At 40.2% G+C, this 13,966-nt stretch overlaps 1 protein-coding gene across 6 annotated transcripts; it reads right to left on the reverse strand.

Moving 5' to 3' along the window:
* Positions 1-279: 279 nt before the first annotated feature.
* Positions 280-6,150, reverse strand: LOC125166246 (HLA class II histocompatibility antigen, DO beta chain-like). 6 transcript variants are annotated; one of them, XM_047860087.1, is made up of 6 exons: positions 6,001-6,150; positions 2,544-2,813; positions 1,800-2,081; positions 1,216-1,326; positions 931-962; positions 280-756 (listed from the first exon to the last, which is right to left on the reverse strand). In XM_047860087.1, the coding sequence occupies exons 1-6, from the start codon at positions 6,125-6,127 to the stop codon at positions 730-732; spliced, it is 849 nt and encodes a 282-aa protein (XP_047716043.1). In that variant the 5' UTR covers positions 6,128-6,150; the 3' UTR covers positions 280-729. The 6 variants fall into 6 exon arrangements, with proteins under 6 accessions (XP_047716043.1, XP_047716042.1, XP_047716045.1 ...); XM_047860086.1 differs by having other exon boundaries at positions 2,532-2,813; XM_047860089.1 differs by having other exon boundaries at positions 280-962; positions 1,800-2,003.
* Between the last annotated feature and the right edge of the window lie 7,816 nt (positions 6,151-13,966).

Below are 13,966 nucleotides of genomic sequence, written 5' to 3' on the forward strand. Positions count from 1 at the left end.
GAACACAGAGAGGGAGAGAGAATCCCAAGCAAGCTCTGCACTGTCAGCACAGAGCCCAATGCAGGGCTCAATCTCATGAACCGTGAGATCATGACCCAAGCCAAAATCAAGAGCCTGACACTTAACTGACTGAGCCACCCAGGCCTCCCAGAATATAATTACTTTTGAGAGGAGGGAGAGGGGATTGATTGGCTTATGGCACAGGGAGACTCCTGCCCTGACTGGTAAAGTTCTATTTCTTGACCTTAAATAATTCATTAAATTCTACATTTTGCATGGTTATCTGTTCCTCAGTTTTATTTTACAATAAAAAAGGTCATAAAAAACGGTGAAAAGGAAACAGTGCCTCTGAGCATTTGTCTTCTGGAGACAGTGGAGAGTGCAGTTGGAAACAGGAAGACATGAGGATAATTCACAAGGTTAGGGCTGGACCATAGGAGGTATGCAGGTTGGGGCTGGTGGGAGTCAGCTTTGGTGGGAATTTCTGCACACTATCCTTGGAAATGGGGACTAATGGCACAGGCAAGGAGGAGGAAGAAGGGCAGACGAATGAGAGATGATCTCAGAAAACAGAACTCTAGAATCAAGTCAGGACTCCTCCAAGGACTCATGGAAGTAGCTCCAGAACATGGACCTCATGAGAGTCCTTTACTTAGTCATTTGGACTCAAGTCATTCGGTACTATTTCAGCCTCCAGGGCAAGAAGCTCTGATTGGGACCTTAGTGTGGCTATGGTGAGGGAACTGCTCTTGAGACCTGCAGGAATAGTGATCAAAGTTTCAGGAGGGACTCCACCCTCCCATTCCAGAGACTCAGCACCCAGCACCACCCAGCCAAAGCCACCCTCACACCCTATCCCCAAGACCTCTCCCTCTGGCCAAAGCACAGGGACAACAATTGGCCACCCAAAGACAAGGAAGAAGACATTACCTCATCACCAGACAACTGCGTCTCCACATACCCTGGAGTGAGAGGAAAGAAATAGAATGCCTCTAGTTAGGACCAAATGTTGTGATTATCCTGACAGATAGGGACGAACTGAAATATCAATACTCCAGCTCTGATGACCCCCTGAAATGTTTCTGGATTCAGAAAAGACTATCATGGTGACCTCTGAGAAGTACAATCAGCTTTGCCTGCCTCACATCTTTGAAGTTAGGGGAAGCGGGAGAAGCCACGGGGCAGGTGACAGGGGAATCCTGAGAGGCTCATTACCTTTCTGAGCCCTGAGGCAGATGACAGTCCCCACCAGAAGGAAGATCAGCCCAAGCAGGAAGGCTGCAATTCCACTTAGCATCTTTCTCCAAGAATATGCAGACTGAGCTCCTATGGGAAACAGGTCTGAAAATTAGTAAAAAGCTCCCAATGTTTGGCATGCCTTCCTGAAATCTCAGAGTCCATTCTGGACATCAGATCAAATGCTATCTAGAGAAGAAATACATTTAGATATGGTTCTTTGAAGCCAAGGTTTGCACCCATGGAGTTCCTGTTACTGAATCTTGCAGCCCATAAGAATGCCCCCTAAAATACTAAGACAAATTATCAGAGTATACTCGTTCCCAAAGTTGGAAATAAGTGATGAGGTGATTAGACCTCCTTATTTCTTGGCAGATACAAGGATAGATATCTGTCGTGTCTTCTCCCACCCTAACCCAAGGACCCGAATTCCATGACCCCTCAGATCAGGGGAAAGAAGAACGACTATCGGGACCAAGATGAATGCAGAGATAACGCAGGCCGTGTGCTGAGTCAGCATCAACCTGAGTCAGGCCCAGAGAGTACAAGAAGCTGATTCTCACTCCACTCCACAGAAATAGGGCTCAGCAGGCTGGGATGATTAACAAGGCAGGTGTAGACATCTCCAAGTTCAGGAGTCATTTCCAGCATCACCATTGTCTGAAAGGTCCAGTCTCCATTCCTGATAAGGCCAGTGGACATGACCCCTACTCTCTCCTGCTGCCCATTCCGGAACCACATGATCTTGATGTCCCCTGGATAGAAACCTGTCACAGAGCAAAGCAGCAGATTGTGGTGTTGCAGGGATGGGGTCCTCTCTGGATACACCACCACCTCTGGTTGCACTGGGAAGAGAGAAAAACATGAGACATTGTGAAGGAAAACCACTAAGCCAGAACAAGGGTTCCTTGAAAGACAATCTCTCCCCCTAATCTTCTCACATCACCCAGGTGGAAACTGGAAATGTGGGGAAATCTCTGCCCCCAAGATTCAGAAACTGGGTATGTCAATGCCTCAAGGATGAATTAGGCCTTATCAGATACTCCCACAATTACCCCCTTTATTTTAGAGCCCACTAGTGCTTAAAGTCTTTGAGAATTTGGGGGGTCTGGGACCAAGACCACAGTAACCTGACCTGTAAGGATAATTAATGAATCACAACTAAGGACAGAACATATACAGACTCCCCTGCTTACAAGCCATTTATCCTGAAGCAAGAAATTGCCCATCATGAGGAAGTAAAGCCCATGGTCACGTTCACATGTAGGAGATGCCTGAACCTCACAAGACCTCACCTTCCACCTCACCTTTTCTCCCCACAGTGAAGGGTGCACCCAGCTTGTAGTTATGTCTGCAGAGTGCATCCACAGAAGCTTTACTCCTCTCCAATATATCCGGCCGATTGTTCCACAGCTCAGCATCAGGCTTCCCCAGCTCTGTCAATGCCACAAACATTCCCACATCGCTGTCGAAACGTGCATACTCTTCCAAGTTAAAAATGAATCTCACCACAAACTGCACCTTCTCTGTCCCATTGGTGAAGTAACAGTCAGCCTTTGCCTGAATCACAAAATCTTCTGGAAATCCAAAAAAAAAAAAAAAAATAGACAACAAACCAACCCTCACTTTTAGGAACCCATACGTGGTAAATTATGCCAGAATACATGGATTTGAGAGGAAGCTTTTGACCTCAGTAAATAGGTCAAAGTGGCCTCTTCTCCCCTGGGCCACATCTGGTTCCTTTTAGCAAAGAGACGTCCATGGTGGAAAGCAGTCTGAGATCCATCCTACAGGGCCAGCCAAACGGAAGATGTGTAATCCCAAAAAGGCAAGCCGAAAAGAGAGTCCCAAGAGACATAAACATTCATTCCACAAACATTTATTGACCATTTGTGTTTTGCTGACACTGTGCTTGGTTTCTCCAAGCCAAGCTTTCAGAAGCCCAAGACTTTAACTCCCTTTGTTATCAAGTCAAAAAGATCCATCCCCATGTGGAGTAATCCAACAGCACTCTTGCCCATGGTAGGTTCATTCAATACATTCCCTCTGGAGCAGAGTGAAGGAGTGATGGAGGTGGGCAAAGAAATTCAGACTCGGTACACGTTTGATGTGAAATTAACCCCTTCCACTTTTCACTCACTATGGGTTTTCTCCAGGAATTTCCTTTTGGACCTTTCCCCTTGCACTTTTACTTAGACTTCACCCCTCTGTTGGCTCTAATAAGGTAATGATTTAATTACCTTTGTTGGTATTAAGTAAAATAATACTAATCCATGGCTCGAAGATTAATATTGCTATCAGTATCGTTGGCACTATACCTACCATACCAGTAGCTACAACAACATGGTGATAGAAAATATACAATTAGCTTAAGCGTCTTTGGGGATTTTTACATGAAATACTGCCATTAAAGGTGGAATAAAAAATCTAATTCCATGGTCTGTTACAATTTTCTACTTTCAGAGCACCTTACTGATATCGATAGTGATTAGCTTGAGCTACATATTGTTTCATACACTGTCTACTCTGCTATTCTTCAATGTAATTTCACATTCAAAAATTATGTAATCTGTCCTCACAGGTAAGAAAAAGGATCATTCTTATTTGTTGAACACACAGTGTGCTATGGTCTGAGTGTTTGTGCCCCTGCCCCCAAATTCTTATGTTGATATCCTGACCCCCAAAGGTGATATTATCAGTAGGAGGTGCCTTTGGGAGGTGTTTGGGTCATAAGGGTGGAGCCCTCTCTCATGAATAGGATCAGCCCTTATAATGGAGGCTCCAGAGAGATCTCAAGCCCCTTCTACCACGTGAGAACAAGGGATAAGGTGCCAGCTATGAACCAGGAAGAGAGTCTTCATCAGAACACAGCCATACTGGGGCATCTGGGTGGCTCAGTCGAGAAGTGTCTGACTTCAGCTCAGGTCATGATCTCATGGTTTGTGAGTTCGAGTCCCTCATCAGGCTCTGTGCTGGCAGCTCAGAGCCTGGAGCCTGTTTCGGATTCTGTCTCCCTCTCACTCTGCCCCTCTCCTGGTCACCTCTCTCTCTCTCTCTCTCAAAATAAATAAGCAAAAAATTAAAAATAAATAATAGATAAATAAATAAACAAATAAGTACACAGCCATACTGACACCTAATCTTAGACTCCCCAGACTCCAGAACTCTGAGAAATAAATTTCTGTTGTTTACAAGTCACCCAGGCTGTGGTATTTTGTTGCAGTCACCAGAATGGATTAAGACACTTCGTAGATTTGAAGATTTGAAAATTTTTAAACAACAAATTGGTAAATGGCCCTGGGTTATGTTCCAGTTGACTTGAGTTCTAGTTCTATATCCGATGGTTTTACATAGAACCACTTACCCTCCCTGACCTGCTTTCCTTTGATAACGACACTGAAGGAGAGCTCAAAAGCATAGTGTTTGGACAGAAAAGAAACAGAATGTGATTTAATGCACAATGACATTTATTAAGATTTTTAAATACATGTGAAAAACAATGCTAAATATTCTTAAAGGCCACCCCATAGTTAAAGACATGTTAGAATGGCTCTCTAAGGAAAGGAGGGTGTGAAAATGGAGACAAGGGAAGAGGAGAGAGTCCCTGCACAGACAAATGATAACAAAGTGCTGTGAACTCTTTGGGTAAGATTAATGCAATTCTGTGCACTTGAGAACAACAATAAAAAAAAAGGAAATTCAAATGGGTTAATAATGCAGGTTGGCCAGAAAAGACCTCCCTGAAGAAACAGCATGAGTTAAGGCTTGAAGGATAGTAGTTACTGATCTCGAGTTGTAAATTTGCTCTCATTTCTCAGCTTCTCCTCTGCGAGCTACTGAGTGGAGCGTTAAGGACGGCAGAATCCTTCCTGGGCCAGCCATACTCATCTCTTAGTAGCTAAGGTCAGCTCTAACCTCCAATGCTCTTCCTTCTTACAGTTTAAATCAGAAAAAGAAAATAATTTTTTAGTCAGATTTGTGTCAGATTTAAGATCTGCACTGACTTTTTCTTCATCTGTGTTGTTTAATGGACATTATGAGCTCAGAGAGGTTTCTATTCTTGAAGAACAAAGATCTTCCACCCACCGCACCCTCCCAGGTTGGTTCCTCTTTTGTAATTAATGAAACTGACATTCAAACAGGTTCTGTTTTTAGCACATCACATCCCGTTTTCTGCTGATAAATATGTCTTCAGGGTGCAATATTGCCTCATGTCTGTATAGCCTATCTCCTCAGCTAGAAAAATAACAACAATAAATACATGTACTTAGTAGCCTGGGGACAGTCTGAGGATAATACATTCAACTTCTCTTATTTCTCAAAACTGGGGTTAACAAATGCCAAAAGAAGAAACTTTGTTTCAAATTTCTTTTATCCACGTGTATCTCAATTGGATAAATATAAAAGTCACAATCATCAGAGCAAACTCCTGTCTAAACAACTGGCAGCTATTTTCAGACTGGCTCCAGTTTATACAGTTCTTGAGACAGACATTGACCCAATAAGGGCCCTAAGCAAGACAAAATGTTTCCCTTCTTCCTGTTACCCTTACTCCTTGAATCTGCAGCTCTGGTACAGGAAGTCCCTTTTCCCACATTGTGTGTGGTAAAGAGAGAGCCTTATTTTTCTTCTAAAGGAAAGAACACTTTGAAGCCAGAAGCCAATTCTAGTCTGGTCTGCAGCCTGGACCCACAGGGAAAGGCATTCCTCCCCTATGCCAATTCTTGAATGCACACCTGGAAAAAAAAATTGCTCTGTTCTTACCTGGAGAGTCTCTGCCTTGAGTCATGGAGGAATCCAGCCTGATTACACTCATTTGCAGAACCACCATCCAGGAAACCCACGCAGAACGCATTCTGGAAGGAAAAAATAAGTGAGACAGTAAGATCATCAACTTCTTCGGAATGGGGCATACCCCCCGCAAAATTCAGTCAAAAATATTTATTAAGAGTATGAATACTTTCCTGCCTACCTCAGGATTGGAAACTCTTCACACTGATAACCAATTATGATAGAAGAGTTTTGCATCATCAGATGCTAGGTAGACTACTTCCATAAAGTTGTGTTATACCACTCAAGAATCGGTTACCTGCTTAATCACTGACAGTAGTTTAAGGTATGTGGAAAATGGGCTGTGAAAAAAAAAACTTTTTTAAATAGTGTATATAATATGTGATCCTAGAAGAACTACACGGATTGCTTATTATGCATTCTGCTATCTTCTAACCAATGAGTCTCTTCCTCCTGTGGTGTGGTTGACGTTGTCAATGGAGTGTGCAAATAAAGCAGAAAGTAGACAGCATTCGGAAGCATTTGCCCTAAGAGGAGTTAATGAAGTGATTATCAGAGAAGAAACAGAAGAGATTGAGAATCACCTGGAGAGTATGATTTCTCGTAAACCAAGAGAGGGCCACAAAAAGTAAAATGAAGAGAGGATTCTTAAAAGAATAAAAAGGTGCAAAAAATGTTCCAGAAGATAAAATATAAGAAACATTATTGTGTTATATAATTAGTGGAGCACCAATAACCTTCATTGGGACATAGAGTGTTAAAGGTAGAAGCAATATTTCAAAAGAGTAAAGAGCAAATTGGAAATGAAGGCAGCAGATATAAAGAGTCCTTCAAGAGTGTTGGAAGTGAGCGACACCTGGACGGCTCAGTCGGTTAAGTGTCTGACACTTGGTTTTGGCTCAGGTCATTATCTCACTGTGAGCTCGAGTCCCGCACCCTCAGCGCGGAGGGTGCTGAGGAGAATCGCAGCCCCTTGGGAGAATCCCAAGTAGGGATTCTTTCTCTCTCTCTCTCTCTCTCTCCTTCTCACTCTCTCTTCCCCTCCCCAGCTCTCTCTCTCTCTCTCTCAAGATAAATAAACTTAAATTAAAAAAGTGTTGGAAATGAAAACAAGGGAAAGGATGGGACTCAAACTTGAGCAAAAAGCCACACTACAGGAAAGTTATGTATAAGAAAGACCTTAACAGCTAAATGGGTGATGGGTGTTAAGGAGGGCACTTATTGGCGTGTCTGGGTGGCTCAGTCAGTTAAGCATCTGACTTCAGCTCAGGTCATGACCTGTCATGAGTTCGATCCCCACATCAGGCTCTCTGCTGACAGTTCAGAGCCTGGAGCCTGCTTCGGATTCTGTGTCTCCCTCTCTCTCTGCCCCTCTTCTGCTCATGCTCTGTCTGTCTCTCTCTCTCCAAAATAAATAAGCATTAAAAATTTTTTTAAAAAAAGGAAGGCACTTGTTGTGATAAGCACTGGGTGTTCTATGTAAGTAATGACCCACTGAATTCTACTCCTGAAACTATTATTACCCTGTATAATAACTAACTAGAATTTAAATAAAAACTTGAAACTGGGACACCTGGATGGCTCAGTCGGTTGGGCTGCTGACTGCAGCTCAGGTAATGATCTCGCAGTCTGCGAGTTCGAGCCCCGCGTCAGGCTCTGTGCTGAGAGCTCAGAGCTGGGAGCCTGCTTCCAATTCTGTGTCTCCCTCTCTCTCTGCCCCTTCCCTGCTTGTTCTCTACCTCTCTCTCCCTCTCTCTCTCTCTGTCTCTCTCTCAAAAACATAAACATTAAAAGATTTTTTTTAACTTGAAACAGGAAAAAAAAAGACCTTAACAAGTTTCTAAGTTAAGTGGAAGTTATCTGTATATGAGAGAGAAGAAAAGAGAAATTACCCCCCAAATTCTTAATGGAATCCAAAGAAAGAGATTGTCAGACTTGGTAATAAAAAGGAATACTTGTTCAGAGACTGGAATGAAGATAGGGAGATGAGAAGTGAGAAAGAGGGGAACGAGGAAGTTCCAGTTGTATGGCTTCAATGGACTCAGTTTAGGACAAGGCAAAATCTTCTGCTAAAAAGGAGTTGGAAGAAAATCTATTTGACAGCTAAGGAGAGAAGGCTGCTTTTTAACCAAAATAGTCTGTATGTACATTATAATTTATTTAGCACAGAGCCGGGGCGCCTGGGTGGCGCAGTCGGTTAAGCGTCCGACTTCAGCCCGGGTCACGATCTCGCGGTCCGGGAGTTCGAGCCCCGCGTCAGGCTCTGGGCTGATGGCTCAGAGGCTGGAGCCTGTTTCCGATTCTGTGTCTCCCTCTCTCTCTGCCCCTCCCCCGTTCATGCTCTGTCTCTCTCTGTCCCCAAAATAAATAAACGTTGAAAAAAAAAATTAAAAATATTTAGCACAGAGCCATCCATGTCTGATACTACGGGCCACGCAGCGATGACACAGCCATGTTCCTTATTCTCAAGAAATACATAACCTAAGCAAAGTGACAAGGAAACAGTCCACCGTAATGTCAGGAAGAATGAGATTAATTTGGTAATGTTTGGGTACGCAAAAGAGTAGATTTTAACTTAATCTAGAAAGAGTTCATGATAAAGTTAATATTTGATACAACAGACCTACCAAGCAGAGATTTTTTTGAATTTGAAATACCTAGTACTAATGGACAACAGAATGGAGACAAACAGTGAAACAAAAAGTTTTTCTGGAATTCATTTAAAATGTCTGATTATCTGCAATAAATAAATACATGCATACTCCTTCACTAAATGGGAAAAGATACAATTTTTTTTATTCTTCGCTTCCCTAAGAGAATGCACATGTTCTGATGGGTGTGTAAAGTAGGATTATGATGGTCGTTAACCAGAACACCAAGGAATACTTGAGTTATGCCTTGCCAAGTACGCTGGGAGGCCCTCAGGAAATCTCTACCCATAAGTAGTAATAGCAAATTGTAAATCAAAGACTGACTCTATTGTTAGCTGGTCAAATCTCTCATACCCCAATAGAAGATTTTATGGTAAGCATCTCTGAAGCATGAGACCCAAGCAAGGTCTAATGTTCCCTCTTATACACCACTTGTACCACTATCGAGCTGTAACCCCTGAAGGATTAAGAACTCCCAAGCATATGAGTAATAGTGTGGGTCCCAAAGGGACTCTGTTCACCGAAGGCAGAAATAGCATTCAGAAAAGAGGCGAAATGCAACTTTGTAAACTTTAAATACTGTGGCCCTGGAACTCTTAGTAAACATGCGCTGCCCTGGAATCTGACCAATCAAAATAATAATTCCGTCTCCTGGGAGATCATGACAGATCAAAAGATGGGGAGATGTGGAAGACATCACTAGTGTTCACCGACATCCTCTACTTCCTGGGCACATGGAAAACTATACTTCCTGATTTCCCAGGACTATGTGACCAGTTCTAGCCAATGGCTAGTGAACAAAAGGTTCTTGGTCAAAGAATTTAACTACCATTTTATGACTCTTCTTCCCTCACCAAGTCAACTAGGACAACCTTGTGCTGAAATGGTGGAATCTCGAATCAGAATATAAAAGCAGTCTAATTAGCTGAGTCATCATGAAGAGCAGAAGCCCTTAGAGAATCACCGAAAACCACAACAGATGCTACATGAATAAGAGATAACTTTTGCTTCATTAAGGCTCTGAAGGTTGTTATCACAGTCTAGCCTAGCTTAACCTAACTAATATAGGACAAGAACAAGAATGTTTACCTGCCTCCTCCATATCTCTCAGGTAGATTTGAATATTCATGAATTGGAAATCTGAGCCCAGCCCAAAACTGGTAGACTCCATACACAGAGCATATGACCCATGACATTGGGTACTTCTTCTAGAGGCGAATGGTTGCATTGCTCCCACCTGGGGGGCAAGTGTGGCGCTGAGTGAAAAACTGGCAATCAGAAAGAGCTCAAGCCACTGAGTTTTAACTTCTTCCCTTCTTCCTGCCTACACTTACCTTAATCTTTCCCATGTATTTTATCTCATATGGAAGTAGAGAAAAACATTTTAACTTCAAGCTAAGTGAATGAGAACCTGACATGGAGATTATCCCAAGCAGCAAAAGCATGAGAGGGTGGAAGAGGCTTAAATCCAAGCCTGTTTACTCCTCCTCTGCAGGCAATAATGTGGCTGGGCTTCCTATCTTGATGTGTTTTTGTTTTTGTTTTTGTTTTCAATTTGCACTAGATTCTATTGTAAACAGAATATTGTAAATATTTCTAAGGATTTTTGCATCAATAAGTAAATTCATCTATAGTTTTTATTTTGGTGCATTGTCATAGTTTAATGCTGATACTATACTTCACTAAAAGAATACATTTGCTGCAGTTGAAGCATTTAATTAGGATTAGAATTCTCTTTTTTTCTTTTTCTTTAAAGATATTACATTGACCTATATATCTGGAACTCGTGCATTTCTTGGGGTAGCTCTTTGACAAGTTTTTTCTGTTTCTTCATTGGAAATTACTCTATATGCACATTCTACCTCTAAAGAGATTGGTCTGGGTATATTTTTCAAACTAATTATTCATTTAATCTAAGTTTTCAAGTTTATTTTTATAAAATTGAACAAAATAATTTCTTATGATTTTTCTCCTGTTCATGTATTAATTTTTTCCTTGTCATTTCTTATTTTCTCTACTTTTTTCTTGATTAGGTTTGTCAGTGGTTTATTTTATTGAAAAATTTTAAGCTTTTGAATTTATTCTGTTTTCCCATTTTCTAACTCTTCATTTCTGCTTTTATGTTTATTATCTGCTCCTGCTTTCATGTGACTGATTGTGTTGTTCTTTTCACTAAGCCATGTGGTTTCATTCTTTCCTTTAATTGATTAAGGCCATAAATTCTCCACTGAGCACTGCCTTAGCTATACCTCAGAACTTTGAAATCTGATTTTGAATTATAATTTTTCTAGAAATTTTTGGTTTTTTCTCTCTGATCAAGAAAAAGACAGTTTAGCTTTCTATGTGGAGAAGTATTTATCTTTTCTGATTTTTTTTTTATAATTATCCAGCTTGTTCCATTAAGGTTAGAAGATAGTGTCTAGAAGATAGCATTTCTACTTTTAGGAATTTATAGAGGCTTTTTGTGCTGTAATATGTAGTCCATTTTCATTTATGTTCTGCTGGAACTTGAAAAGATGTGTTCTCTATTTCTTATCAATAAAGTTTAATGTAGACCCATCAGATCTAATTTTATACTGTTGGAGTATCTTCTGTGATCATCCTTATTTTTGTCCACTGAGAAAAGTAAATTAAAGTCACCTAACACTAGAACACTTCTGAATATTTTCCTTGTATCTCCCTTAATTTCAATCTTATTAGAGTTGCTGATGTGCTATTTGGAACTTGAATGTATCCCTTATATATGCATTATGAGTTTTACACTTTACATTATAAAGTGCCTTCTTGTCTCAGTTTTTTTCTGTTTGAATTTCATCTCTTTAATAATGGTATCACGACTTTCGCTCTGCTTCCTTTTTGTTTACATTCTCGTGTTATGCTTTCTCATAATTTTATTTTTTGAATAAATGAGTGGACCTTCTGAGTCACTCTATTTTAGGTGTTTTGGGTTTTTTGTTTGTTTGTTTGTTGTTTTTGTATATTGCAAACAGCAAAGTTTTTCTCTCAATCTAATCCAAAACTATTTTTATTTTATGTATATCAGTAGGCTCATTTACAATTAATATAGCAAATAGATTCGGTGTAATTTGTGACCTGTAAGTAACACTATTTTCTGTTAAATATGCCGTTTATATGAGTATTTCTTTTAGAAAGTCTTTCATTATGTCTCATGTTTTTTGTTTTGTTTTGTTTTGTTTTGTTTTAGTTTATTTATCTATTTGGAGAGAAAGAGCATGAGAAGATGAGGGACAAAGAGAGAGAGGGATAGAGAGAATCCCAAGCAGGCTCCACACTGTCAGCACAGAGCCCGATGCAGGGCTCTATCTCATGACTGACCTGAGATCACAACTTGAGCCGATATCAAGAGTCAGACAACCGGCTGAGCCATTGTGCTCCTCATTGTGTCTCATGTTTCCTAAATTGCAGTTTTTCAAATACTACAGACAAGGCCATCAGTAAGTTTGTTCTATATCCTTACTCATTTTTCCATTTAATCTATAATTATTGAGAAATATGTTTCTATTTGTCAGTTTATTCTTATAATTGTGTCTATATTTTCCGACACATTTTGTGGCATTTTTGCGAGGTGTACATTGACCCTGTTTTAGTATAATGTTCTAGTGACTTCTTGCTAGCATTATGCAGTGATCGTCTTTGTCTCTACTAATGCCTTTGGTCTTAGACTATATTTTTAGATATCAAAGTGACCACATTGTCTTCTGTTAGTGTTAGTTTTGTGTATCTTATTGCATGTCTTGATTTTAACCCTTTCACGTCTTTAGGTTTTCTTTGTGATTAATGAGAAGAGCATATAACTGGATTTTGTGATCCCCTTTCCCACAGTTTCACTTTTTGCAGTTTCAGTGACTGCCCATAAGTCAATGATCCTCCGTCTGACATCAGGTCAGAAGGTCAGCCTAATGCTAGGTCACAATGCCTACATCACTTGCCTCACTTCATCTCATCACATAGTCCTTTTATCATTTCACATCATCACAAGGTGAAGAAGGGTGAGTACAACACAATATTTTGAAGGAGACAATACAAAACTTTTATTACAGCATATTGTTACATTTGTTCTATTTTATTGTTAATTTTTGTTGTTAATCTCTTACTATGCTTAATTTATAAATTAAACTTTACCAAGGTATGCATGTATAGGAAAAACAAACTATACATAGAGTTCAGTTGCTATCTGTGGCTTCAGGCATCCACTGGGGGGGGTCTTAGAATGCATCCCCCTTAGATAAGGACAACTGTATTATTTACCCAATCTGAAAACCTTTTTCTTTTAACTCTATATTCAAACTGTTTACATTTACTGGGATTATTAAATTATCTGAATTTGTTTCTACTATTATTGTGTTTTCTATTTTGTTATGTTCTTTCTTTGCTTCCTTTTTTTTCTCCTTTCATCATTCATATTAAATTGATTACTTTTTTTTTTAATTTTTTTTTCAACGTTTATTTATTTTTGGGACAGAGCGAGACAGAGCATGAACGGGGGAGGGGCAGAGAGAGAGGGAGACACAGAATCTGAAACAGGCTCCAGGCTCTGAGCTATCAGCCCAGAGCCTGACGCGGGGCTCGAACTCCCGGACTGCAAGATCGTGACCTGGCTGAAGTCAGATGCTCAACCGACTGCACCACCCAGGCGCCCCAAATTGATTACATTTTAAAGTATTCTCTAATTTCCTCCTACTGGCATAAGATTTTTAATCTAATTTTAATTTTAATTAATTTTAATCTAATTTTAATTTCCTCCTACTGGCTCCATTGGATAAGCATCCTACTTTGGCTTGGGTCATGATCGTGTGGTTCTTGAGTTTGAGCCCCACATTGGGCTCGCTGTGGTCACCCTGTCAGCACAGAGCCAGCTTCAGATGCTCTTTTCCCCTCTCTCTCTGCCCCTCCCCTGCTCACATCATCTCTCCCAAAAACTAAATAAAACATTTTTTTAAATAAAAATAAATAAAGAAGAATTTTAAATTCTAATTGCATTAGTTAAGAGTTACTCTTACATTTTTAACATGGCTACCTAAATTGGCAATATCCAAAGTTAATCTCTACCCTCCTTCCAAATAAGACAAAGGCTTTACAATGTTTTACTTCATCTGCTTCATTCTCATGTTGTGATTGTTCCATCATTTTCTTACATTTAATAGTCATATCTGTTAGTGATTTTTATAGTTATAGTCATTTTTCTTTCCTTATTCTGATTTACCAATATTTTTTTAAAATTTATTTATTTTGAGAGAGAGTAACCGTGAGTGGGTGAGGGGCAGAGA

Source organism: Prionailurus viverrinus, chromosome B2 (assembly GCF_022837055.1).
Source record: "Prionailurus viverrinus isolate Anna chromosome B2, UM_Priviv_1.0, whole genome shotgun sequence".
Lineage (NCBI taxonomy): Eukaryota > Metazoa > Chordata > Mammalia > Carnivora > Felidae > Prionailurus > Prionailurus viverrinus.

Bases quoted from the DNA above. Each gene is read 5' to 3' on its own strand.
- LOC125166246 (XM_047860084.1), bottom strand. From the start codon at position 6,127: ATGATCTTACTGTCTCACTTATTTTTTCCTTCCAGAATGCGTTCTGCG. The intron at 2,814-6,000 runs GTAAGAACAGAG...TTGGATTTCCAG, and splicing joins TCAAGGCAGAGACTCTCCAG to AAGATTTTGTGATTCAGGCA. The intron at 2,082-2,531 runs GTGAGGTCTTGT...CTCTCTTCCCAG, and splicing joins GAGAAAAGGTGAGGTGGAAG to TGCAACCAGAGGTGGTGGTG.